At 43.0% G+C, this 27,788-nt stretch overlaps 2 protein-coding genes across 2 annotated transcripts; one reads left to right on the forward strand and one right to left on the reverse strand.

Annotated features, from left to right (window-relative positions):
* Positions 1–6,733: 6,733 nt before the first annotated feature.
* Positions 6,734–15,449, reverse strand: dsc2l (desmocollin 2 like). The gene is made up of 16 exons (XM_008300376.1): positions 15,143–15,449; positions 14,828–14,918; positions 14,501–14,697; positions 13,663–13,764; positions 13,224–13,379; positions 12,716–12,860; positions 12,479–12,633; positions 12,245–12,379; positions 11,906–12,091; positions 11,557–11,804; positions 11,206–11,348; positions 10,386–10,607; positions 9,265–9,486; positions 8,911–9,026; positions 8,454–8,771; positions 6,734–8,055 (listed from the first exon to the last, which is right to left on the reverse strand). The coding sequence occupies exons 1-16, from the start codon at positions 15,179–15,181 to the stop codon at positions 7,858–7,860; spliced, it is 2,673 nt and encodes an 890-aa protein (XP_008298598.1). The 5' UTR covers positions 15,182–15,449; the 3' UTR covers positions 6,734–7,857.
* Positions 15,450–19,012: 3,563 nt separating this feature from the next.
* Positions 19,013–27,514, forward strand: LOC103371146 (desmoglein-2-like). Its single transcript, XM_008300377.1, has 14 exons — positions 19,013–19,230; positions 19,814–19,927; positions 20,556–20,711; positions 20,793–20,934; positions 21,010–21,173; positions 21,535–21,669; positions 21,774–21,959; positions 22,053–22,327; positions 22,410–22,552; positions 22,645–22,866; positions 23,242–23,475; positions 23,751–23,878; positions 23,986–24,342; positions 24,569–27,514. Exons 1-14 carry the CDS (start codon positions 19,177–19,179, stop codon positions 25,592–25,594), a joined length of 3,336 nt encoding a protein of 1,111 aa, XP_008298599.1. The 5' UTR covers positions 19,013–19,176; the 3' UTR covers positions 25,595–27,514.
* Positions 27,515–27,788: the final 274 nt, after the last annotated feature.

Below are 27,788 nucleotides of genomic sequence, written 5' to 3' on the forward strand. Positions count from 1 at the left end.
GTGGATATAAAAAAAAAATGTCTTTTGAGCTCAGTCTCAGGACATGAAAGGGATCAACATGTAAGAGGTGTCAGTGTGGTTTAACTTGCTCAGACTTTGGTATAAAGAAACAACAAAGTGGTCGCAGGGCTTAGTGAGAGATTTGCTGCTGTGCAGTATTGGATTTTCTTTTTTTTTTTGCTACCACCGTGGATATATTTATTCAAAGATAATGAAGTTGTATGTGTGTGTGTCCTCTTATACATGCAGTGTTTGCAGTTTTTACATATTTTGTCCCACTGGGACTTGCTGATACAGATCCTCAGTGACTGATACACAACTCCTCTTTGTCGTGTTATCTGCAGAATATGGAACAAGCACACATTCGTCCAAACATACCGCAGGAAATAGTGTTCCCCTAACTGTTTACATTCAGTCCAGTAATCCTTGTTTTGTTTTTTTTTTTAAATTTATATATTTATTTTAAATGTAAGTGGTTATTCATGGCTTAAAAAGTTCCCAAGTATCCTCATCAATATGTAAATTTTTTTGTTATGGCCATTGAGCTTCGAGGTCTGAGGGGGCCGAGATTTGGTTGCGCGCTGTGTATCTGCAGCTTCAACCTTTAGCTCATCGTGTTTTTGACACCTACAGTGTCAAAAACATTCCCTGAAGTAAAATGTGCAGTGGGCCAATTAAATTCCACACTAAGACTGTGTGGTTATCAGGGCATAACCCCCGGGTGAGACTATGTTTTGTAGTCAGCTGAAGTCTCTTTCTGCACCCAGCCAAGAGACAAGCAGCGAGGCAAATGCAGCAGCTCACACAGAAGGTGGTCTGATCAGCCTTATAGATCTTCACCGCGGGGGGTTTGACGCCGAGCGCCCAGCTAGCCTCCTCCTCCTCCGAGTTAATGCCAAACATCAGTCCCCAAAATCAACTCACATGAAAACCGTCTCACCTCTTTGTGTGTGTGCGAGGCTCTCTGCCTCTCTGCTCTTAATCTACCTGTTTATCCTCCCTCTCCTCAGCCTGCCGAACCCCGTCTATCTCTTTCTTTCTACTCAGGCGACTTGCACTGCTGATCCTTGCATGTTCGCCTGTTAAATCCTAGCAGTGTGGCTGTTAAATTCTTGCAGTTAGTGAAACATGACAGTAAGATTTCGCAGAGGGCTCGCTTTGATTATCGCAGCTACAGAGGAAAACACTTTGTCAGGTCGTCGTTTTTTTTTTTTCTTCTTCCCATCAGTTGCATGTATCGGGGCCACTGTGCTAATATGTGGCACTTCTGACGGGCAACAACGTCAGACTGAGACTCTTAGTCAGACAGTCTTTCTTCTCTGAAGGCTTCCTAGCATCAGCGATGCCCTACTGAGATGCCAGCTATTGTCTGCAGCCGTTGTGTTTTTAAGCGTATTTACCACAGAGATTATGCCGTCCTGTACTTTTGACATACAGCAGCTGAAGAAATCGTTTCAACCTCATACCAGCAAGACCAAGACAAGCTGTGAAGTTCTCTCAGAACATTGTTCAAAGCCTAATCACCCAACACAGAGTGAGATCTGTAGTGCAAGTCTCAGCTGGGTGAACAGTAATGAACAGGAACAATACTTTATGAGGTTTTTCTTCGTGTCCTGTGACTGCCGCCACATTCTGACCTTCAGTTTATTGTACTCCAGTACTTCTGTTCAATAAAGACAAAAAACCAGCAGATAATTCAGCCACACATCCGCAGACGTGTCGCCATGGAGCGTACAGTAAAGTGTGGTCCTCTGGTTCTCGTTAGGAGAAGGTGGGCTTGTGTGTGTTTGTTATTTTCGTGTGTTTTTTAGTGGAGCTCTGATTGAAATCCAGAAGAAATAATGACATATTTGTTAAGACACTGTGTACAAGAGGTCAGTAAACTCATCAGCCTTTCTGGAGATACGCACTTCAGATTCACACCCGTTCACTTTTGCCACAGGTGGATTGTCAGGCTCCTTTTTTTTTAATTATGGAAATGTACTTTTTCTCCACCCATCAATCTACCCTCAGCATCTCATTCTCATGAGATCTTCTGTTTATGTTTGTTTTTGCAGATTTATTACAAATCAAAACCTGAAATCTCTCATTTGCAAAAGTCTTCAGACTCCTGGTCCCGTTACAGCTTCAAACCTTTTTGGATGAGTCTCTGCAAACTTCACACACCTGTGTATTGGCTTCAAGCTTCTTCCAATTGGTTGGGAAGCATCTGTATACGAGGGCTGAACACTTATCCGATTTTAAATCAAAAAAATGCAACTACAAAATCACAAATGCTGCCAATGATGTTGTAGAGCAGGTCTGACCCCAGGGTTTAAATCGGTGTCAGCGGTTAACTGGCCTTCCTCCTCCTGTGATAGTCGTGTTTTTAGTGGCATCTCATGTGGCAATGCTCCATCACCTGCTTTAACTCTATCACACGGTGCAAATTGGACTGAAACCTGAAAATCTCTGCTTGAGATATCTTCTCCTCAGCTATCTTCAGGTGTCTCCACAGATGTGCTGAGGGATTTAAACTGAAGGATAGCCAGAGACTTGTCCTGAGGCCACTGCAGTGTTGTCTTTGCTTTCAGCTTTGTTTCCCCGTTGAGCAGACGGGTGAACCTTCACTCCAGTGTTCGGTCGTATGGACTCTGGAGCTGCGAGGATCTCTCTATAACTGGCTGCATTTATTCTCTGTGTAGATCTGATGAGTCTTCCTGCCACCATTACATGATGCTGCCACCACCATGCATCACGATCGGGGGGTGAACGGTGCCTGGTGTTTGATTTCTGACCAGATAGCTCAGTTACAAGCTCTACCATAAAGGCCTGACTGATGACATCATCTTAGGATGGTAGCCCTTCGGACGAGCCTATGAAGAAAACCTCTGAAGCTCTGTTAGAAGGACCACTGGCTCTGACCAAAGACCTATTTCCTCCGTTGCTCGGTTTTGGCCCGATGGCTAACTCTGTGAAAAGTCCTGATGCTTTCAAACTTCTTCCCTTTCACAATTATTGAGGCCACTATCCTCCTGGGAAAACTCAAAGCTTTGCCCGGATCTATGCCTTGCCCCATTTTTTTTTTTTTTTTATCATGGGGGTCTACAGAGAGCTTCTTGGACTTCATGGCTTGGTTTTTGTCCTCACATACAGCGTGCTCTCTTGGAGGCACTGATAATACAGTAAACATATGTGGGCGCTGGCATCTTAAAATGGCTGAGACTGTTTGAACAGTGACTTGAATTGGACGACACCACTTAAAATAATGACATGATTTGGAGTCCCACGGGGTCTAAATAGATATTTGTTTTTCAGTAAATTAAAATTCGAGCAACTGTGGCGACACAAAGTGGTGATCACGATCAATCAGATCAGCAAAAACTGTCTTTAAGTCTCCCACAACAAAATAGGAGAATAAATACGACTATTACTATTAATAATTATGGGTTTGATTAAAATAATTAAATTAGCATTTATACATATTTCCTTCGACTGTTTATCACTTGAATCCTTTTTTTGCTAATTAAGACCAAGATGTCTCACTGAGGCTTTCCGCTGCTAAACAGATTTATCTAATTAATATGTAAGCTGCACGTTGCAACTGATATGAAACTCCAGGAAGAAACACGATACCTCAAACAGTAGCGAGCGATTTAAGTTTGTGTTTGTTGAGCTAAATGCAAGAAAAGTTTCGAGGGTGCTTTTAAAAGACGGTGTTATAAACGTACAACCCACACTTTCTGTCAAATCTGTCAGTGTTTCTTTTAATTATATTCTCTCTTTTGTAAGCGACACCAGAAGTATCACAGAATGCTCACGCTAAGAGCCTTTAGAAATGAAATTTTGACTTTTTGTTCATGAGTGTTTGCTTACGATAAATAAAGCATAACGCAGTCCTTACTGGGAATGCGGAAAGTGTGAGGTATAATGAATATTTAAGAGCTGGTTAAACATTCGAGGCAATAAAAGTGTACGTTTTTAATAAACTATCATCACTTTGGTCGGTTTCGCCCACTGCTTTGGCACTCCACCCCGGAGAGGCGCTGGTCAGGCCCAATCTCGCTAATGAGCTGGGAGGTAAAGCACACATGCGGCGAGAGGAAGCCTGATCTCGCTCGATAAGTGACACCGAATGTAAGTGAAGGGGACGATGAGCGGTGATAACTGTACGGTCTGGCATATGCCACATCAAAGTGTGATGAGGCTCCTGCCACAGCTCGTCACGTCACTTCACTTTAACGCCGCTGTTTCCACTTCACAGCTTAATTGAAGTGATTTCAGGTGTTTGGTTGCACGTGTGACAGACGGAAGAGCGTCTTCACTAAAAGAAAATCAGCCACCTTCTACTAATATTCCCCCCACAGCCCGCCGCCACACTCAGAGGAGAGGTAAGTGTGACACCTAGTGGCCGTCGCTGTAACTGCAGCTTGTGTTTAATGCAGCCTTCGACGACGACAACAAAAAAAAAGGAGGGGAACTGAATCGCACGGATGTGAATCAGTTAAAACAATACATAATTACAGCCTCTTTTTCCAGCTCGTCACAGCAATCTGAAGGAGTCCTCTCGCATGCGGCAACACATTCAGTGATTAAATTATTCACAACCTAAATTCCATATATACGTGACCTCATTTGTGCTCTCCCAAGGCACACCATGAGGAAATCACTTTGTCATGTGCAGCGATAGCAACTGAAACATCTCGCACATGCCACTTACAGCCATAAATCCCGAGGCCAGAGTCAACAGGGGGTTAAGAAGTTTGCGCGCTCGACGCTCTTGGCAGCTGAAGGCAACTCCTCCATATTGAAGTCAGACGAAAGCCAAGTGTCCTCAGACTCTCTGGTGGAGGGTGAAAACACCCTATCTGGAGAGATTGTTTTCACAGTATGACGAAAACTAATTACAAGCAATAAATTAATTTCACGCTACTGCTTTAGAATTAATTGCATCTTTACAGAAGTGACTGGAAGTGATGGCTCAAGCAGCCCTGATAAGGACGGACACACAAAGTGGTCGATTGAATTACGCGGCTTATCAGCGCCGTTGCTTCACATAGGGGATGCATTTGATAAAAACAGAATATTATCTAAAACTCTCATTTGTTGTCGTTTTAATTGCTGCTGAGGTATTTTTGTCATGCAGCTCCCTCGGCACATACCATATGCTAGGACAGCTGAGCGTGTTGTTTTGCGTAGAAGGCCATTACAGAAACGTTTCTTGTGTTTTTTTGGTACGAAAATGTGTGAAAATATAATTCATTGTGGTAAACGAGTGAGGCAGAATGGTGCTTCTTTTTTTTTGTGATATAAGATCAAGTGCTGTCGTACCAAACTCCTTCCTCCCCGGCTCTCAGTTTGAACTTAGCTGATAGATTTCACACTCGCTGGGGTTGTGAGCGCCTATAAATAAACTGTGCCAATTGATTTTGCTGTTCAAGCAACGTTCACTCCCGTGTCTCAATGCTAAGTCATCTCTGTGTTAGTCAGAAGTTCCTGAGAGCTAAACAGAGAGCGTGGCTTCCTTCACCCGTAACATGTCACATTTCTTGGGAAAAAAAAGACGTTTAATTCTTCAGAAATAAAAAAAAAATGCTTGAATTTCTCGATGACCTGTAATTACCAGAAGCTTTCTGCAGAGGATAGTAATTAAAGAAGAAAAAAAGACTTTATTGGTAAAATATGGGTAATAGAGCCGCCGTCTATGCTTGGAGTGCCTTCTTTAGATATTTGGGTTAACTGCTTATTTTCATTATTCTGAGTTAAATGACTTTTCAAGATTCTCCTAATTGGCCCCGGTGGGATTTTGAGCAACAAAAAAAAAAGAAAGAAAGAAGACCCTTGATGTTGGCATCTCGTTCACATCCTTCCATAATTGTGACAGTATTATTTTAATCTGTGCAGATAATGTTGTTGTATTTTTCCTTTTTAAACAAGATTCCAGTGTTTGATCGTAGCGAGAGACCGGTTTCAGTCCAAGAACTAATTCCCTCCCCCCTTCCTCTTATTCGGTTCTCCGCTGTCATATCTGATACTCGTCACCGCGGTCACATGACAGATGGTCCTTTTCCAAACCTTCTGATTACATTTCCAGCCTTCAACTTCATTCGTAATTCATCACAGAGATTGCCCGATTTGCACGACATCAATAGCGGAAGATGGAGAAATTGTTCAGGAGCATTGATGTGCTTCTTCTTTTTTTTTTTATTAATATCACCTATAAATTAATAACCTGCTGTCAGCCTTTGTGTAATAAGACCAAGAACTCAGGAGGGATTTCAACACAATGTTGTATCATATATTTATGGAGGTATGTGGATAATGCAGCCAAAACTATTATACAAATAATCTTAATTAAAGTTAATGTGATTGGATCCTTCTGCGAATCTCCCATTCCTAGAAAAATGTGGACCTTTTTTTTACCAAATAAAGTAGAATTATTATACAGTAGAAGCTCTTGGCAGCAAGCAAACCCACTGTTGGCATGGAGAAGAGTTAATAATTACAGGAAAAGGCATTACGGCACAACTGTCCCAGCTCGATGTGCAGACGACTGGAGGTAAACATTAGCTAAGGGCAGAAGAGTCTGGTTGTGTGGTAACTCGGTGCCATTCTTATTGTGCAAGCTCAGAGTGCCACACCTAGTAAATCATTCACCACCAGCACACACAAACAGAGAACACAATGAGCAGCTGTCTCTGCGCCACCATTTATCTTTCTGCAATAAACAAAGCCCAAACAGCACAAGGAGACATTTTGTTGGTCGGTTGGTTTATTTTACAACGTAATGTTCATTTACACAAAGCATGCTGTAACACGAGGTCTGAGCTGGAAGCAAAGTGCTTCTCGGCGGAACAGCTCATGTTCAACAGCAAAACGTATTCTTTTGAAATTATAAGTCCTTTAAATTAAACTTAAGACAAAACTACATCTGCTACAGTAGAAAAAGATTCAACAATAGAAACAGTCTTGTACTGTTCATGCATAATTACAACTTCAACAGCCTATTATACACATGTGGGAACCTTAAGATCCCTTTTCATTAGCAAGTTCATTGGCATCTTTCTGAATCATTAGGCTTCGCTCACATCAAGCCAGAATTGTATTCAGACAGTTGCAGGCAGAGTCAGTAACACCTCACCCCTCCCGTTCACGCCCTTGTGCTGACTTTCACAGGATTACTGTCAGAATGTCGCAATAACCTCGGTGACAGAGGGATGAAACTACGCCCAGTTGCCGGTCAGGAGCTGCATTGGAATGTGTTTGCAAAGACAAGAAATGTGCGGTTTGGAAAACCGCTACAAGTCAATCAGCGCTGTTGTTTAAGACTGGTGGTAATAATAGGCATGTCTTTTTAAAGGAAATGTTGTCGTGTGAAATATGTTCGAGGCAGTTGTATTAGTCTTATTTAATTCATAATTTTTTACAAATATATTTTTAAAAACTGTAAACACTTTTGTTTAGAAACTAAATCAGCCACATGATTGCAAAACTGGGTTATTTACTGTGGATTAGAAATGATTTTAAAAAAACATACCCAAAATTACCAACTGATAAAAAAACAAAACCCTCAGCCCATCACGAAACCTGTATGAAGCTGCAAAACGACATATTAAAACACAGGGATACACAACACACACAGTATGTACACAACTAACTGCATCCGCATAGTTTTCAGTGCAAAAGACTTTTACCAAAAAGCAGCAAAGAAAATACAACAAACACAAAGCGACAACCAGGCAGTGCACACAAGCGCACTCCCAACACCCGCTAGTTCTTTTTCTCACTCATGCTCAGGGGCTTACCGAGCACTCACATCAGAGGCCTCTACATCCTGTACAACGAAAAGTAAACACTATTATTCTGGAGGGTCACTGTTCACGACTTTCTGCAGACGTCCGCTAGAGTTTTGAACTTTGGCCCGAGTGTGTTTAGAAAGTCGAGGTTATCTGTGTCGCCATTGTCACTGCAGCATCCCACGGAGCCGGCAGCAGAGCCCGCCCCCTCGTACCTGTATGAGTGGACGATGTCGTCTGCGAACCGCTCGTCCTCCGCCGTTCCCAGATATCCCAGCTTCTGCAAGACAAAGTCAGCGGAAGAGGAAGTGTTATTACTCGGCGTGGGGCTGAGCCCGGACGATGGGAGGGGAGATACTGCACCATGTGATAATGCGTGGCTGCTCAGGATATGACTGGCAGACAGATATTACACGGCGAACAAACAACTCGCCAACAAGTTGGAAAAATAATATTTCTCACCGAGAAATATTAAAGTTTACAGAGGATACTATCGCGGCCTGGAGAAGGAGATTATATTACACATGAGAGTTAGCGAAGCTCTAACAGATAACAAAGAAGTTTATTAAACCTCAGAGAATGGAAGGTGTTCACATCTGGACACACTCTGCCGCTCTCTTTCTCCCACACCGTCGTCTTGCATTAAAATCAGAAATGCTGATCGTAAAGCGACATTACCTGCTGTAGGTAGCGGCCGTTTGTTTGCCAGGTGTGCACGAAGGCTGGGTCCTGGACAACTTGTCTGTTGTCAAAGTTGACGGCGCTACCGAGCAGCTGACCTCCGTACTGAGCGTCGTACTGGCTGTCGTACTGGCCAGAGTAGAACTCTTGCATATTAGTTGTGGAGATGCCGCCCTTGTAAATCCCGGCGTCGTGCACGCTGTTGGCTCCGATCGTGCTCGAGCTCTTGTTCCCCGGCCACGCTGCATTCAGCATGTTGCCCTTAATGTCGCCCTTTGCTGCCGGTTCGAAAGGCGGGACAATGAGACTGGAGTCCTGGAGAGCAGAGCGAAAACAAGCAATGAGGCAAAAATTAGAGAAAAAAAAAAGCAAAGGAGTAGGGGGGTAAAACTTAGGATAACAAAAAGGTTTGTTTGTGGGGACTATGAGCCCAGTTTCATTATAACGTCCTCACCACTTCGTCCCCGGGGGCCTCTGTGTTTGATTTGAGCAGGATTCCTCCACTGTCTCCGCCATCTTCCATCTGCACTTTCTCCATCTTTGTCAGGCAGAAAAATGCGAGGAGTAGAACTGCAACAATAAAGGAAGTATGTCAGAAATGAGTTGTAAAGGACTGCACATCTGTACTGTGCTCAACGTGTGGTAGACTCTGCAAGAAAACCTTCAGCTTTCTATCATTCCTTCTGCATTTCTACACATGCCTGAGCACCAAAAAAAGAAAAAAATCCTCATTGTTGCCTGGTTTTATTATCTACACAGTGTAGCCTGCTCTGTTCTGTTGGCAAGATGATAGTAGTGGGGGACTCACGCAGCAGGAGGAGGAGGGCCAGAGGCAGCAGCAAAGCCAGTATGCCCATTCCCCCTAATGTCACAGAGCGATCCTTGGCCAAGCACACTCCATTCCTGCACTGGCAGATCCTTACGTTCACCGTCTGGTCCCGACCGAAACCCTGCAGATCTGTAACCTTCATGGGGACTTTGTATATCCCCGTAGGAAGCTCTTTCATCTGCTGCAACGTGCCGGCTGTGTCTGAGGAGAAAACAGAGAGACGATTAACAAAAACATAGCAGCAAACGACTTGAAGTTAATGGTTTGGGACGAATCAGGTGACGTTAACGCAGGAAAAAAAAATGTGTAATTTTGCATCAGTGTGTGTTTTAAAGTGGCCGTTATCAGAATGTACTTATTTATGGTGTATCTGATAAGAGCAGACACAGATAAACGGACAGCAGCAGTTTCTAGTGAAAGCTACATAGCAACACACTAGAAGGGTTTTTATTACACTAAAAGGTTAAAACAGACAGTAAGACACCGTAAGTCTACATTAATAAACTAAATAGAGGAGAATTGAACTGCTTGTGGTCACAGTGTTTTACTTTACATTTCCCTTGGAGCAAAAATCCATGTCTCATCAATACACTCACAAACATGTACTGAAGCCCAGCTGATATCTGAATAACACATCTGATTTTATGTGATCTAATAGGTACTAATCAATACAAAAGAGCACTTTAGAAACTGTCAGCATTGCATAGTTTGTCCACCAGGGGGCACAAGTCTGATTCTTTAATGTCCTCTCCACTATATAGAATTTTAAAATATATATATATTTAATTTTTTTCATGTTTGTAATTTATTTTTAAAACTGGACATGAACATTTCTTCTTTTTTATATATATATTTCTTTTTAAACATATCAAAAGTGCTCAACTTTTTAACTTAAAATCAGTTTTGAGCTTCAAAAACTAAGTACTAGAAGAATTAAAAACTGAAGTGCTGCTCTGACATTTTGTGTTAAAGATATATTTACACTAAAATACATGCGCAAGACTTGGATTAAGTTGCTTGATAGCTGGACTGTCTCCACGAAACACTTTCACATCAATGTTCACGTGTCATTTACGAGACACTTCTTGACTTCAACCTACCATTCAGGTTGGTCACAGACCATTTGCCATCGTTGTCAGGAGGCAAGGCAAAGCTGAAAGGGGAAGAGAGGGGAGCATTGTCCTTGTCTACGGCGTTAACCACGACGGAGCCCAGCTTCCCTTCCACCTCGCACAGCACCAGGTCGTCGGTGGGGAGCTCCGGCACGTTGTCGTTGACGTCTTCCACCTGAAGGATGACGGTTCCCGTTCCCGTCTTGGAGTCTGAAACACAGAAGGATTGCGTCGGTTCACACGTAGGACAGACGTGGGCATGTCGGCGCACAGGAGTGACGAGAAAGATTGTTTTAATTGCTCAAATCTCAAATCCTGACAAAAACTGGGATGTGGGCCCAAGTCTTAGCATCACTCGAGAGAGAGCATGAGTCACCGCAAATGACTAGTCACATCACATCTTGTCAACAGGTGTTCTCAGGTACAACAATGCCAGGGTTGAGTGTTCTGGCTGATACCGTTGAAGGTGGGGCTGGTGTTCTTTGCAACCTTGGACTGGCACAACACCACAACCACAAGGTACGCAGGTGACAAAACAGCTGGTCTGTGGTGATTAGACATGGAGACTAGACGTCTAACCAAACCGCCGCTTTCCAAGGAACGGCGTGAGTTTATAGAGGCACTGTCTCTGCTGTGTTTGGCAAACATCCATCAGGTAAAAGGTGTGAGTAAAGAATAAACAAAGCAGGCAGTGTTGAAGGTTTCTTTATCATACTGTGATAAGGTCGGGCGTTGTTATGAAAGAACGGGAGATATCTTTGATGTTATTTTCTGCATGGTTTGAGGAAGTCAATCACGAGCAACTCACTAGCATCGACTGCCTTCACGGTGATGTTGTAAAGGCCGTCCTTGACGAACTGCGACTCTCTGTCAATTGTGTTGGCGACCCTCAGTTCTCCGGTGTTTTTGTCGACAGTGATCCACGAGGCTGGGTCTGAGGTCTTGTAATACCTGCGGCACAGTGGAAAAAAGAAAAGGCACTCGTGTGTTACTAGCCTCCTCGGTTTAGCAGTCAAAGTCTGCCCTCCAGTGTTAAAGAGAAGTAACATAAACATGAGTGGAAGAATCAGCTGCAACAGTTACTCTGCCACAGGAGACTGCTTTTTTTTTTTCTTTTCTTTTTTTTTTACAAAATGCAAATTTAAAGAAGACTAATTACTTGATGCCCTCGCTGCTCTTGGTCTCGGGATCCACAGCTTTGTAAGTTCCTATCACTGTGCCATTTGGTGTGTTCTCTTTGACAAGGAAGCGGACGGTGGGAGCGCTGAACTGTGGGCCTTCGTCCACGTCGGTGACGGCGACATTCACGGGGATGGACATCCACTGGGCGTCGGTGCCGTTCAGCTCAGCTTGATTTTTTGCCGTGATCTCGAGCTTTACATTTTTGTTTGCTTCATAATCCAAGGGCTAGAAAACAGACACAGAAGTAATGTCAACACAAATCTGATTCCTATTAAATATTATCATCATGACTGCTCATAACAGCTTTAGCCTGAACGCGCGCTCACCTTTACGACGTACAGAAGCCCGTCATTTGTCTTGGGGTCAGTATCAATCCTGAAGTTTCCATTTTCGTTCCCTTTAGTGATGACAAACTTTGAAATCCAGTTGGGCGTGTTCTTCAAATCTTTATCTTCGACGGGAATTCGAAGGATAAGTTTTTCGCTTTCATTTTCCGGCACGCTGACGTCATACTAAACAAAAGATGGAGGATTTTTTTTGTTTGTTTTGTTTTTTAAATCAGACAAGCAATCTTTCAAGGAAATGATTTTTTCTTTTTCCTCTAACACGTCGTTACAACTCATTACAGAAATGATGTCAAGTCTTTTCATATTCTAACCACTCACGGATGATTTCGTGAAAGTTGGCGGGTTGTCGTTGATGTCGGTCAGTTGAATCGTTGCTGTCGCGGTGCTGGACAGACAATGTGGGTCGCCGCCCAAGTCTTTGATTTGAACAGTCACCAAATGCTGGGCTTGTACCTTAAAAAGAAATGGAAATGTATGAGGGAAAAAAAAGTTATAATCTGGAACAAGATCGATCATTATGTAATCGAATTTCTAAAGTAAGGCAGGGCTCACCTCTCTGTCCAGGGTGTGAGTTGCTGTGCTGATAACACCTGTGGCTCCATCAATAGTAAACAGGTCTAGTCCAGTCAAGAGGGCGTACTTGATCAAAACATGGCGGGATCCTGGTTCGTCTCTGTCCGTGGCGATCACCTGCCCCACCTGGGTCCCTGAGGCGTAACATCAGGATCATTTAGCGCCGTTTGCACCGAAGGTCAAACACTGCAGGATTACTGTCACTTATTTCCTCACCTTTGCTGCATCGCTCCTGCACAACAAACTGTAGCGGGCCTGAGAATTGTGGAGCGTTGTCGTTCACATCGTCGACCTTGATTTCGATGGGCAGAGGCAGGTCTGTCGGCTGACGTGTGTGTTGGTCAAAAACACTGACCACGATCTGTACAAAAAAAAAAAAAAGGAAAAGAGGTTAACACACATAAATATACAAGAAAGAGCAATGTCTATCAAACCATGTCGTTGTTTTCAGTGTCAAATTGTCGTTTAAAGTGCCTTCTAACACCCGTCTTCTTTATTGACAACCTCGAATTGAGACTAAAGAAACAAAACTCTAAATAACCAAAAGATTAAATAGCAACTATTTAAAAAACTGACAATCACTTTAGTCATTCTTTAAGAAAAATATGCCAAACATTACTGCACCTACTTCCACCTTGTCAATGATTAGCTTTTTTTGTTTTATGTGGCAGTAAACTGAACTTCTTCCAAACTGTGGTCTTAGAAAATTAAAATTCACACTCACTCTGAAGAGCGGAAACTCCTCACGATCCACTGCTTTGTGCACAGTCAACATCCCGGTCTCACGGTGGAGAGAGAACACTCCCGCTGGAAACTCATTGACTCCAGGTCCGCTGCAGGTGTAGTAAACGTTGTGCTTGATGTCTGAATCTGACACGATCTACAATAGAAACCAAACAAACACGCCTGTTGTTCACAACCTATGCATCGGAATTACAACGGCTAGTTGCAGCTTGCAGTGTTATGTAATGGACTAAGCTGGAAAAACGTGACTGCATCAATTTAGACGGATTATCGCTCCGTTCAAGTGAAAAAAAACTTATCAAATAAAGCTTATGTAATAAACAGGTGTGTCTGAGTGTGTGCAGTGAGAAAGGAAAGTACACAAGAAAAAAAACATGTAAAGAAATCTACTAGTCAGAGTTTCAAAAGTTTAAAATTACCACTTCAATGTCCTTCGGATAAGGTCCCTTATCATTTTCCAGTATATTGAAGGGTGGAGGACTCCAGCGCCTTTTGGAGCGCTTCAGGTAGCCTTGGCCAGTCTTTGGTGACATGCAGACAAATCAGAACACTTTAAAAACCACATTAACCACCATGTTGACCTGTCAACACGTTATAGTACACTGTGAAAGTCATCCAAAGAGCCTATTCCTAGCACTCAACTGAGGCAGATAACATTCTGATTTAATGATATCGATAAACCTCTAAAAAATAATAATTCAATGGGCTGAACAATGACTGCATCAACTAAACATTGTGCAAAACTCAAAATTCTGTGTTGGTTGATGTTAAAACAAAATTTAAGTTGGGATAACTTAATAAAAATGTGCCAGAGGGCCTCGAGGTTTACCAAACAGGACATACAGGTGAGTGTTATTTCTTTTACAAATACATTCTTGTAAAGCAGGCAATTTGGGAGGATTCTTAATTGCTATAAGACCAAATGTGAACTCATGCTAGGCTACACCTGCTAATGGAACGTGTTGGGCTAATGCTAGCCACATTCCTGCTTTTCAGTTTAGCATACAAGTGAAAAAAAAGACGAGCTGACCCCTGCTAGCATTGCACCAAACTAGCCCATATAGCACTTGAGCACATTAAACTTAACTATTTAGTTAAAATAATGTGTGAATCTTAGCTGGAACAACTTCATGTTTACGAGTGGTCAACTTTTAATACTTGTGTTTATGCTAGCAACCATTGTAGAGGACAAGCTAGCTCCTCTGACTCCCTGTAGTTTGTTGGTTAAACATAAAAAGAACATTTGAGACGTCTTACATGGCTCTCCTCCAGGGTGTCCAGCACAAGGTGGACCTTCATCTCACTCGTCGACCCATTTCTCTCCCGAGCCCACACAGAAAATGTGAGCCCCGCTGCCGTCACCGCTACCTGAGCCGCGGCTTTGATCTCCCCGTGAGCCGTTACCGTGAAGTCCGGATCGCTGGTGATAAATTCGGCGCAGTCGGAGACGTCAACTGGGAGAAACCGAAAAAAAAATGTTTTAAAAGTTAAGACAGAGAGTAGGTGGAGTCGAGGAGGGGGGAGATAATTCAAAGCATACATTTCGTGTGTGGGGGTTAATGACACAGGTAATAAAAGAAGCACCTTTGGAGATCTCGTGTCCGCGCCGGACGGTTCTGGGCACCAGGACGTGAAGGGAGCTCGGCACGTAGCACGACTCCACACCGGACACGACCTACCGGACACACACAGGAGCTTTACAGTGAGCTTCAAACGGGGGAAAAAGTCTCTTTAATACATATAAAACAAAAGCTAGAAGCGTAATTATCGCGACTACGTTTAAAAATTAATAAGTCTGTAAATGATGCGTTCACGTACACTTATCAACGTTACGAGCTAGCTTCACTTTTTTTTTCTCCTAAAAGACAATAGTTAAAAAACAAAACTCCAATCACTTACCAACAATAGGCAGATGTTAAAAATAAAAACATTCGCCATTTTTTATTTTTTAGTTTGTTCCCACTTTCTTTCCCCTTTGACGCACTTCTTCTTGGTTCCCGAAGAAAAAAAAAAGGAAGAATAAAAAAAAAAGTTGGTGGTTTGTGAGAGTGAAAGCTTGATGTGTGTCTGCGCCTCCGCCGGTGCTCTGACTGCCGACGTTAATGTGAGCTGCCGGGTCTGTCGCCTGCTGGCTGTGAGTCAGCGGACACACCTCGGGCCCGACACACCCAGCCAGAGCCTCCCAGCGGGGATCAGCCTGCAGATCACCTTTTGGGCTGCACCCGGTGCGCTGTCGGTATGCGTCTGAGCAACTCCTCAAAGTTGGCACTCACAGGTTTTTTTTATTTTCTGCCAGCAGAGGGAAGACAATGCATAAATCTGCCAGCTTGGGTCATAATAAAAATGCTGCAAGGCAACAAAAGAAAGCCCCCCTATGGAAAAAAAAGACATACAAATGCATTTAAAAGCAATAAAACACACTCCATAGAATATGAATGCAAATGTTTCATAAGTATGCGTTTTATTCTTTGGAACCATCAATTGTGTTTAAAATATATAAAAAATCAACCTACAGATTTACTCATATCCTCCCATTAAAGAAGGGAAAAAAAACAGCTGAAATAAGATGAAATTGACAAAAGTAATAATAAATAAAAATGTAAGCAAAATCACGACATTGCTTTTGAATTGTGGTTCAACAGAAATATTGCAAAATGAAAAATAAACACGCATGATGGGACACGTAAACTAATATTTTGTTTGATTTTGGCCCACTGCTTATCAGCAAAGTGCTCTAATTTTTCCAGGACAGTTTTGTTTTTTTAAAATTACTCTTTTCAACCACAATTCAAAAGCAATGCCTCAATTCACTAAATTATAATTTAGCAAATTTTTATTTATTATTACTTTTTTCAGTTTCTAGTTATTTGAGTAACTATTGTGAATTTTGCCTTTTCTTTAATAGAAGGGTATGAATACATTGGAGGACAGCTGTAATCAGACTACTTTGTTGGCATTCATGTAAATTACATCAAGGATGCCCTGCAGAAAGAAATTCAGGGTTGGCAATTGAAAAAAAAAACACTTAAAATACCTGACATAAATCAAAATAAGTCATAAATGCTGTTGCGGTCGTGCAGTGAGTGAAAATAAATAAGAGAATAGATAAGAGGTTGTTGCACTACTATCACCTCAATCACTATATTGTACAGTGCACATAGGCTCATTTTTCTATATTTTATTTTATCCATTCTGCATTTTGATCCTTTTTTTTAATGTTTGGCCCTCATGGTGCAAGAGTAACATCTGTTGGGTTTCTCTCTCTCTCTGTCTGTCCTGGTTATTTAGAGAACTTTGCATCAAAAACCTTTTTATTTTTCCAAGACCTCTCCCAGGTCAGCCCGAGCGTTGACCTCCTGCTCGCTCCTCCTCTCCCCTCTTCAGCTCTGCTCAAGCATTTCTGGATTCTCCTCACTCTGCGCCACAGGAATGTGAGCTGAATGAAGCCTGGTTGTTGGGGGAGGCAGAGATCTCACATAGCCAAGCGCTCGCTATCTCTAACAACTACTGATAATAAAAAAAAAAAGTGAGAGCGCTCAGAGCCAGAGAACGGCCGCGGCCTTGTGTTGCTTAAAGCGCGACCCTGTTTTGGAATCACTGTGAGGGGCAGACATTGTTCAGCAGGATGTAGTGCTGTGAGGGGTTGCAACAGGAAAGGTGAGAAAAATGTCAGGAAGACAGTGCTGCTGCTGCTGCTGCTGCTGCTGTGAGTCATGGGCGTGGACATAATGAAAGGGTTTTGAATCTGGGAGTCTTTAGCTGCAAATGCAAAACAGTCTCCGCAAAAAAAAAAAAAACATCTTGTGTGCGAACTGAAATGAAAGTTAATTATCATTCTCGGGCTTAAGTGTGTGTGCAGAGTAAACAGCGCGGGAATGTTTGTGTACAAGAAAGCCATTATGTTTCTGGTGATCCTATTGGTGACGCTCCGTCTGACCTCTCCCTCCCATGCTCCAGTCACTGCGGTGTGCCGTGATGAAATGTTAGTCAGAACAGGCCTGTTTTGGTAAATGTAAATCCCCATATTTCTGCTAAACAGTGATGCACGTTTTGTGAAAGACTCTTGAGCCACGCTGGCTGACAAAGAAGTGAAATGTGACAGTTCATCCTGTACTAGATTGCGCTGTCTTGTTCTTCTTGGTAGTTTGAACAAACCTGTTCACTAATTGTTGTGATTCTTTTTTCTTTTTGCATATCGTACTGGGTGTGCAGACAACAAACTGTACCGTCACGTTGAGGCAAAAACGCCAGAGGGCTGATACGCAATGCTTTCAGAAACCACATCATTAGAAGACACGAAAGTTTATGGCACTGACACACATATCCCTGAGGTAAGAAACTTTCAGGGTGCACCTCGAACGCAGCTACCCGGCCCAACGCCCTTTGGATGAGCGCCAAACCAGAAGGTATTCACGTCATGTGAGCGCCGGTGTTCAGGTGACTCACTGAGAGTGGGGTGCTTTTTAAAACAACTGTTTGATCACTAGATTTTGTCATACAGTAAGTGACGTGTGACATATCGCAGTGACTAATAACTCAGTTCCCCAGAACAGTCGCTTGTTTCCACTCACACTGCACTGTTTACATGGATACATTAAGTGATTGTAACTAATGCAGGTGATAAAGCTCCGATTAACACCTCACATGTGCCCGAGCTTGCACATTCACCAAACTAGATTTCTGATGCAATGCTGTCACAGTCCATGCCTCTCAGGACTCCTCCATTATCCTCCAGGGGTTGTTTGGTCACTCAAACTGGACAAACATGTGACACACCCAGCTCAGACAACATGATTGCTTTTCCTTCTTCACACAAACCCACTCTGCTGCACTTGAGAGGAAATTTGCACAACCAACCCTCATAGTTGACATTTTTTTTTAACTACCATTTTCAATTGTGTTCAGTGTTTATAGAAAGTTGCCAGCTTCAGCCTAATCCAGCTCATTCATTCACCATGTCTTCACCGTGCATCACCCGGCGACACCGAAACCACTCACTGGCCTTAATGCTACCTGCGCTTTTGGATGCTGACTAAGCCAACGGACTGCTGCCTCAACGCAACCACCCTGGATGAGTAAAAGCAAATGACACAAAGGTTGCAGAAATGCGTGATTACAGTCGGACAAATGCCTTCTAATTCCTTTGAAACCTGAAACGCCCAGTCAGAGGAGATAACGCTGACATCATGTTTGCTCTCTCTCTCTCTGCCACACACCTTTGACCACTGAGAGTAAAAGTTTCATGTATCTTGGCAACGAAAACTCTCATTCTGCCAACGTGCATGTCTTCTTTTTTTATCAGAATTTCCCTGTAAAGCAGACACACCTACAGACACACAAACAGCCCAGTGTGCAGCAAACACACAGCTTGTGGTGTCCTTCTTGGGGAATTTCACACGCAGTGGTAAAGTTTTACATACAAGTGGGGAAAGCATTTGGACTCCAATAGATTATTAAGTGAATATCATGAATAAAAATCTAGATTTAACCACGTTCTGCAAAGATGATAATGATTTATGGTTTCATCCTAAAATAAAATAAAATAAAATAAGAAAAGCATCATTTTGTTTAGATAAAGCAGCTGTCTGTCCGGTTTGGGACTCATCTCACAGCTCAATCTGGAATTCCTCTGACTTGAATCTACCTGGATTTGCTCAGAAACAATAGGCTGCGCCCAAATATTACCGCTGAGCAACAAAAGTGGACATGGCAACCGCTTCTTCTTCTCTCCGCCTGTTATCAGAAATAGCTTATCAAGCTTAGGGGAGGGACCGCCCATCGCTGTAAAACCTTCCTTCTACCCTTCCAAAGGGTCAAAGTCTGGACGAAACCAACAATAGGCTGCAGATAAATTCAAAACGGAGGCGATTTCACATCAACCCGGAGGATTTAGAAAGTTTTTTCTTTTTTCTTTTTTCCAACTTTCCAAGCGGATGGCTCCTCTGCTGAAATGCGTCTTTCTGATCCTGCTGGCGTCTCTTCCGACTGTAAGTACGCGGTTCTTATGTGCCATTTTCTGCTCTTTTGTGTATTGTAGCGGATCTGTAACAGGTGTGGCTCCACGGTGGCTGAAGCTGGTATCTGTAATCCAGCCGATGGAATGGCTGTCTTTGTTTTAAAAAAAACCTTTCGGGAATGTTGCAGCGAAAGTAAAAAAGAAAAATGCGCACTCTCCATGTTTACGCAACGCTTCGCTTACTGTGAGCGTCTCATTTCTTTAGTTCCTCTTTTGATTTCAAGACAAATAGTGAATCAGAGGACACATTTAAGGGTCTCTAAGTTGTGAGCTGAGCTTGACAAATAGTTCATCAAGCAGCTCGTGTCATGGATGCATGTATTTGACAGTCAAATGGATCCAAGTGGTGTCCTTCAGATGCAACCTGAAACACAAGCTGACAGTTTGTGTGTCTGCCAGCCCATAATGTTGACAATTAAATGAGCCATTTGCTGTTTTGTTTGTTAACTTACTTCTTAAAGAACATCTCCTGCTGTAAATGTCCTGCCACTGTTTTTCTTTTTGTAATCATCACACATGTTTAATAATGAACTTTTTGCCCCTTTTACCTGCAGCTGCTTCCTGTGGGGGCAGAAGGAGAGCTCCAGAGGCAGAAGAGAGAGTGGATCATAGCTCCCAGGCAGCTGAAGGAGAACCATGACTACTCCGGCCTGGCCTTTATCGCCAGAGTGAGTACTTATGTGTGCTATTTCTTGATGATTGACTCCATTACAACTGACTTATCTTTTTAACATATCTTCATAATTTTCCACCTCACTGAGTTCTTCCTCAGACTCAGAAAAAAAAAAAAAAAGCCAGCCAAAGTACGTGCGACAGCCACACCAGACACTTTGGCAATCTTCCATATTCGTAATGACTCAGTTCATGAGACATTACGCGATGATAAAACTTTCTTTGTTGCAATGTTTAGTCACTAACACCTCCATGTGATCCTCCAAAACGCACCTGATATTTCAACTAAATGATGCGTTCACTTTTATTGTCCCAGCCACATCAGCAGTTAATGTGCGGCGGTTCTCGTCAGACTGTGTGTTAATTTAAATCTTTACATGTGAAGAGTTCATTTGCAAGAACAGATAATGTTCACAAACCTTCAGAAAACCCGCTTTCCCATCATCTACCTGAGATAATATCAGACTTATCTCTATTTTTGTTATTTCCACTGAGTCAAATCCACTCAGCTTTAGTTTGATTGATATTATCTCAAGCAAACAACAAAAAAATGGAATTATCTGAACTCTTCATTGTTCTTTCAATGTCAAATTTCCATCTTGAGATCATGCGTTTGCATTTCAGATTCGCTCAGACAAGGAGAACTTCACGCGGATCATATACTCCCTGTCGGGCCCCGGTGTCGACCAACCGCCTGTTGGTCAGTTCCGTGTCGATCCCCACACTGGTTACGTGAAAGTCCTCACCATTCTGGACCGAGAGAAGATCCCCTTCTACACTGTAAGAACACTTTTAAGTCCTGTTTGATTGAAGTCATAAGTTGACGAGTAAAGTAATGCTTATATGCATTTTGTTTTCCAGTTGATAGGAAGAGCAAACTACCACGACGGCTCGAGAGCCGAAAACGATATTGAGCTCAAAATCACCGTCTTGGACGAGAACGACAACCCACCGGTCATTGTGGCGCAGCAAGTCGGACAAGTCGCAGAATGCAGCGCAGCAGGTATGTAAAGCTCTGGAGTGTGTTTGTGATTTAAGAAGATAGAAGCTTTCTAACTTCATTTTTGATTATTTCCAGGTACAACCGTCATGCAAGTGACCGCTACCGATGCCGATCAAGAGGGCACCATCAACTCCCAGATCTTCTACCGCATTAGGGAGGAGAGCAACCCAGATGGGATATTCTTCATAAACTGCCAGACCGGAGAGGTCATAGTTCAAAAGGTGTCTCTCGACAGGGAGGTGAGTCGCTTTGGCTGACCTCTTAAGTAGCTCGCGGTTCGTCCCATGTCTTAAAAAGCTCGCAACTCGGAGCTCATGAGCCAAACGCCATTATCGCCTCACATACGTGTTATTTGGGTCAGTAAGGGAAGGTGCATGTATGACCTGTACTCGTATGGATTAGTCAAGTTTGCGTCACCACGCCACACCAGCATGTTCTGGTTTCCACCCTGAACATAATTCACGGTTACTCATCGCATTTAAAAAGAAGAATTTCATATTTCTATCTTCTTTTTTTTTTTTTATAACTTGAAACAATTTTGACAAAGTTGAACTCATGCTAGCAGAAGGTTTAAGTGCCTGTGACCTTTTTTTTTTTTAGTTACAATCCTCATACAAGTTGGTTGTTGAAGCTCTCGACATGAATGGACTACCAGGAGGACACGTAGGAAGTGGAGAAATCGAGATCAAAATTCTGGACATAAACGACAACATTCCTACCCTGGAACAAGAATCGGTAAGCGTTGCACATTTACTGCACCAAGCCTTTACTTTAGTCTTTCGTAGATGTTTGTTAATAATGTCTGACAGCTCAACCGTTAATGTGTATTTCATTTGCAGTACGAGGGGAGCATAGAGGAGAACACCGTCAATGTGGAAGTTATGAGGATTAAAGCCATCGACTTGGATCTGATTCACACCGAAAACTGGCTGGCTGCGTATAAAATCGTTTCCGGGAATGAGGGAGGCTATTTCAGTATCAAAACCGATGCTAAGACCAACGAGGGAATTATCATGATTAACAAGGTAAAGGAATGTCGCTTTATTCTGAATTGAAAAATCCGTACGAACATTGGTGCAAAAGCTTATCTACGTTGTGTACGCTTCATGAATCTGCAGGCCCTGGACTATGAGGAACTGAAGGTGCTCAACTTGGGAATAGCGGTCGCCAACAAAGCAGAATACAACTTTGGCAGCGGGGTTATTCGACCCATACCAAATAAATCCTACCCCATCAAGATTAACGTGGTCAATCAGAAGGAAGGCCCCCGTTTCGCACCAACCACAAAAGTGGTGGCTGTTTCTGAGGACCGCACGTCCATCTCCATCGGACAAGTCATCGCCAACTACGCTGCTATCGATAGCGACACGCTCAAGATCGCCACCAACGTGAGGTAAAGTCACTTACAGCAGGGTTAATGGTGTCACTAAACAGTAGACGAATACAGGAATCAATCAATTTTATATGATTTTTAGGTACCAGAAAAACCGTGACATCGACAACTGGTTGATTATTGATGAAAAGACCGGCGATATCAAGCTGAACAAATTCCCTGACCGAGAGTCCAAGTTCTTGAAAAATGGAACATACTACGCCGAAGTCATCTGCATCACCAAAGGTACGTCCTGCGAACACGGAGGGCATCGCCCTTCTGTTGTGAGCTGATGTTATGCATTAATGATATCTCTCTCTCTTGTGTTTGGCTTTCAGATGTGCCCTTAAAAACCGCGACAGGCACCATAGCCATTCAGGTGGAGGACTTCAACGACGACTGTCCCAGACTGATCACTAAGACTCAGACTGTGTGCCTCGAGGACAGCGTGATCTACGCCACCGCTGTTGATGAGGACGAGTTCCCCAATTCGGCACCGTTTGACTTCGTCGTGAATCAAAAGAACAGCCAGGGGACGTGGACAGTGGAGCATCTCAACGGTAAGACCAACGCTAGCTTTTAACTCCACCCTTTGCACCAGACTGCGATGATATCAGTGTGTCTCAGCTGTGTTGTTCTTTTAATTGGTGCACATTTGTAAGAATACCAGGAACAAGTTACATCGTTAAGCTTGAGGGCAATTACTCAAGATTTGAAGCTCCGAAACACTTAGCCAGGGGTGTTCTGCTGATACAATAATTGCACTTTGTCAGTCAAAGTCAATGACGCCCTTAATTTTTTTTCTCCTGCCATGCCAAGTAAATGTCTGTCGTGGGAAACCTCTACTGTATTGTGTACGAGCAAAGACAAGAGGCTTCATCGCACATTCTTTTCAAAGCCGCAAAGTATTAAATGTAGGCCTTGTCTTTGTTCAGAAACCACAGCCATCCTGCGAGAACAAACCAACCTGTGGCCAGGCACCTACAAAGTGGAAGTGGAGATCAGAGACCAGCAAGGAAAGCTCTGTGATGAGGCACAGATAATTGACATAACCGTGTGCACTTGCCAGAAAAACACTAAAACCTGCCAGAACGTCCGAAGTCGATCGACGGCTAAGTTCGGAGCCGCCGGTATCCTGCTCCTGCTGCTGGGGCTGCTGCTGCTGCTGTGTGAGTAGAGCCGCCGGTCGCTTCTTTACTCTCTCTGGTTGGTTGTTTGGACAGGAGTCATTCATGTTCACCCAGCGTGTTGTAGCCTGTTTAGAGAGACTGATTAAAACAAATGGTTTCGACCACCGGCCGTTTTTTAAAAGAGTTAGATCCACTTGCAAAATTAGTTTTGTTTTGAGTTTAATCCTCTTGGTGAATGAAAAGTAATGCACTGATTGATGCCTGGATTTCGTTTGAGGTTCGTCTTTTGATGTCGCGTTCAATGTGTTTTTCAGTGCTGCCCCTTCTGCTGCTCTTCTGCCTCTGCGGAGGTCCTGCAGCTGTCGGGGATTTCAAGGCTATTCCGTTTGAGACGAAACAACACCTGATCTCATACCACACCGAGGGACAGGGGGAAGACAAGGTACTTTGATCAGTGTAGTCTTGATAGAAGTAGAACTTAAACACTGTAAAAATCAAAGTTTGACCAAAACCTCTGGATCTCTGGATGTTCTTTTTCTTTTTTTACAGGATATCCCTCTGATACATATGCCAGCAGAGGTTGATGTTGGCACAATGAATGCCAGAGACGTCAACACCTTTGGGGGAAGGGGGCAGCCTGGAGGAGGGCCCGATTTAGGAGGCATGGCAGGTGCAGGAGCAGCAGGTGGAGGAGCAACCTTGGGCTACACTGTAAACACATCCACTCTGAATGTGGAGAATGTGAACAGGTACAGCCGGTACAGGCACTTCAGTGGGCATGAGGAGGTGGACCACATGGGCGGAGGGATGATGACCGGACACGACCTGAGTCTCTCCCAGTACAGAGGTGCGGTCTTCAATGGGATGGCTCTGTCCGATCACTTCCTGGAGGACTACTTTTCAAGTGTAAGTATCTTTGAACTCTTCGGTCTATTCCAGTGCAGTTCTATTATTCATCACAGTAGGAGAGAAACTGTAATTTGAGTTATATATATATTATTATGTATTCCAGTCAGTTGTCATGTTACAGTATGTAAGGTTAAGGAGAAGCTGTGTTATACTGCCTCACCTGAAATGTCAGAGTCACTAAAGTCCCAAACATACTGTTTATTCTGTTTTTACTTGTTTGCAGAAATCCAACCATGCTGCTCAGCAGTCCTACGAGAAGGATGCTCTCCTGATCTATGACTATGAGGGTCAAGAGTCCCCGGCAGGTTCGGTAGGCTGCTGCAGCCTTCTTGAAAACGATGACGATCTGTCATTCCTCAATGACCTGGGGCCTAAATTCAAAACCCTGGCTTCGATTTGTCAGGGATCGACCCTGGTGAGCGAGTCAGTGGATGCAAGAGTTTCTATCCCCCCGGTCAGACCGGTGTCTCCCTTCAGGCCCTCCACCTCGACCCACACACATGTCCACACTCACAGCGAAACCATCAGGGACAGGGACCACATCAACACCGTCAACACCTCCAACACCTCCAATGTGGCTTCAGGATCCTCCACCATCATCCGTGAGGAGCGAACCACTGAGAGAGCCCAGGGCTCGGCAACTATTCCCAGGGTGCATATCCAGGACAATGTGGTGATTCCCAGCCAGACGCTGCTCGTGCAGCAGCCTGCAATGTACTATGCTACCACGCCCATGTATGTGGTTGAGTCCAAGCCCCAAGTGATGCTTGTGGCGGGGGGCGCCCAGCAGGCGGTGGCTCCAGTAGCCCAAGTCGGGATGAGTCACGGGCTGGTGCAAGTTGGGGGTCTCCAAGGTTCCCAGGGTGTCGTACTTGTTGATAGGCAGGTAGGAGTGGGTGGAGCAGCAGGTCAGGGAGCACAGGGCCTGACAAAGGGAACCCTCTCCAGGTCCAGACAAGTGTTGGTGGTGGAGAATAGATCCACTGCTGGAGCAGAGCACGAGGCAGACTTAGCACAGGGCATCATTCAGACAGGACAGAGCTCCACAGAGCAGGGCTATGAGCTCAGAGGTCAAGGTTTGCAGGTGAAAACTCAGAGCTTTTCACAGAGTTCACGCAGCTCTGCAGGGTCACATGAGGATCTTCTTCTGACAGCCACACCCAGGTTGCATGGCAGCCAGAGGGTGGTTGTGCAACATAAGAAAGTGTCAGTGACAGAGAGAAATGTGGATTCCAGCACAAGAGCATAAAGCACCACTTCTGTTCAGCCTATCCACAGACGCTCCACTTGTTTCGACATATATTTCTGTTGATTGTAGATTGAAATGTACTGCAGTATATAAACATACATCTTTTCATACAGACGGATAGATTTTTAAATTGTGGTAACACTAATAGAGTTTAGTCTGTTTGACCTTAAGTGCAATACTGTGTGTCCTCATCTGCTGCTCATGGTAGTTAACACGCTGTTTTGACTACATGTGCAGCAGAGTCATGAACCGCTTTGGATTTCAATTCAGATTCAGAGCGAGCATTGACTGGCATTAATACCAAAAAGTTTCTTGTGTGCTACCTGTTAAAAGGAGGCTCCTCAGCATCAGTATACAACACAGTATTGGTGTTAAGCATGTCAATGGGATTAATACTTCTTATAAAAGCTTTGTATGATTTCTGTCATTGTGCTCCAGCTGAGGGGAAGTCTAACTAAAAATAAATAAAAATCCCTACAGTTCTGATCCAAGGAATAACCATCTGAGCTATAAAAAGTACTGCATTTCTTTTAGGTACTAAAGTAGCATGGCTCCAGGGGGGGAGTAATTATCTAAGATAAACAGAACCAAGTTAAAACAGTCAAACCTGATGCGCATCAGATGCCTATCTCTGACTTTACCCCCTCACTACAGAGACGCTGGAAGACGCACAGAACAAACAATAAAGGCTGCACCTTCTCCGAGGGCAGCAATAAAAGAAGACAGGAGCCGCTGCTGTGGTTGTATCTCGCCTTTTACCCCTGATGGATGTGTTTGGGAGAAACAACCTGTACAATCAAACACACCATCTAATTAAAGTCCCATAAACAAAGTTATCAGAAGCGTCCACAAAGCAGCCAAAAAGAACAGGAGGAGGACGACACTCAGCAGTCGGGTTTGAACATGTCTGTAAACTAGTGATGGAGCTGATGAGTAACTGTACCGAATGTGGACATGCAAAGTAAAAATTGGATTCGTAAAGTTGTTTGTGTGAACCACCTGACCACTATGTGACCGCTACAAATCTCAGTTAGTGACCATGCAGGGTAGCTTTATGTACATCAATAACTATAATTATCAATCTTGAGAAGCACTCAGTTCTTTTGACAGTGATGAAGGCAAAAGGTAGAAGCTCTACCTGAAACTACTCCGGTGCAATCTTCCACACAGGCGTCCAAACACTAGATTTTGTACTGTAATATTTTAGTGTGATCCCAAAGACACTCGGTTTGCATTTTGTAAAAAAAAAAAAATCTAAGCTTTAGTTTTTACAACTGTTGAAGTCATTTTTTTTTTACTGTAACTAATCAGAAACTGCTGCAGAATGTAGATTAATGCTGTTTACTTTGAACCTGTTGAAAAAAACACTCACTCCGCAGAAGAACCAAAGCGTTCGAATGAATGCACCAAGAAGGGATTAGATAGTTCTTGTTTTTTTTTTTAAAGTTATCTATAGTTGCACTCATTTTAATATTTCTACAGAATATTTGTGTATTTCTAAAATTGTACCATAAACAAAGTATTAATTCTAAAAGTGCCAAAGCTGTACAAAACTATGGTGGTCCTGTTTTTTTTGTTTTTTTTACAGGTGTATTTTGCTGCATAATTGCCAGATAGTTAGTTATTGTTGGTGTCTCTTTATATATAAATGTGTGTGTGTGTTTGTGTGTGTGTGACGGTAACATAATTTGGGTTTTTGGACGAGCAAAAATAACCAAGTATGAGCTTCCCAAGCACTGAAAACATTTGGTGGAGTGACACTGTTTGATACTGCTGTTTTTGCTGTTGATAATTTTGATTTAATTTTTTTTTCTAGTTTCTAATATGTTGGAAGAATTTAGCAGCGCTGTACTAAAGCATCATGAATTTATTTTTCAAGTTTTGCACCAGCTACGAAAATAAAATCAAACAGAAAGAAAATGTCTGGCTTGTTTTTTTTTCCTGATTTCACACAATATTTAACAATTTTAACACACATATAATTGCAGATATATAAGCTTTATTTCAATATCACTTAATAATTACCTGAAAATAACAAAAAAAGATAATATTAAAAAGAATACAACAGAAAAAAAACACTTTTTTAGAGCCCCACCCAGTCATTTCACAGTACCACAGGTTTAAGGATAACAAACATCTTTCTAAGTGGCTTAATTAATTTGCATAGTGCTTCCAAATACTGGGTTTTAAAATA

This window comes from Stegastes partitus, unplaced genomic scaffold (genome assembly GCF_000690725.1).
Source record: "Stegastes partitus isolate 25-593 unplaced genomic scaffold, Stegastes_partitus-1.0.2 Scaffold1530, whole genome shotgun sequence".
NCBI lineage: Eukaryota > Metazoa > Chordata > Actinopteri > Pomacentridae > Stegastes > Stegastes partitus.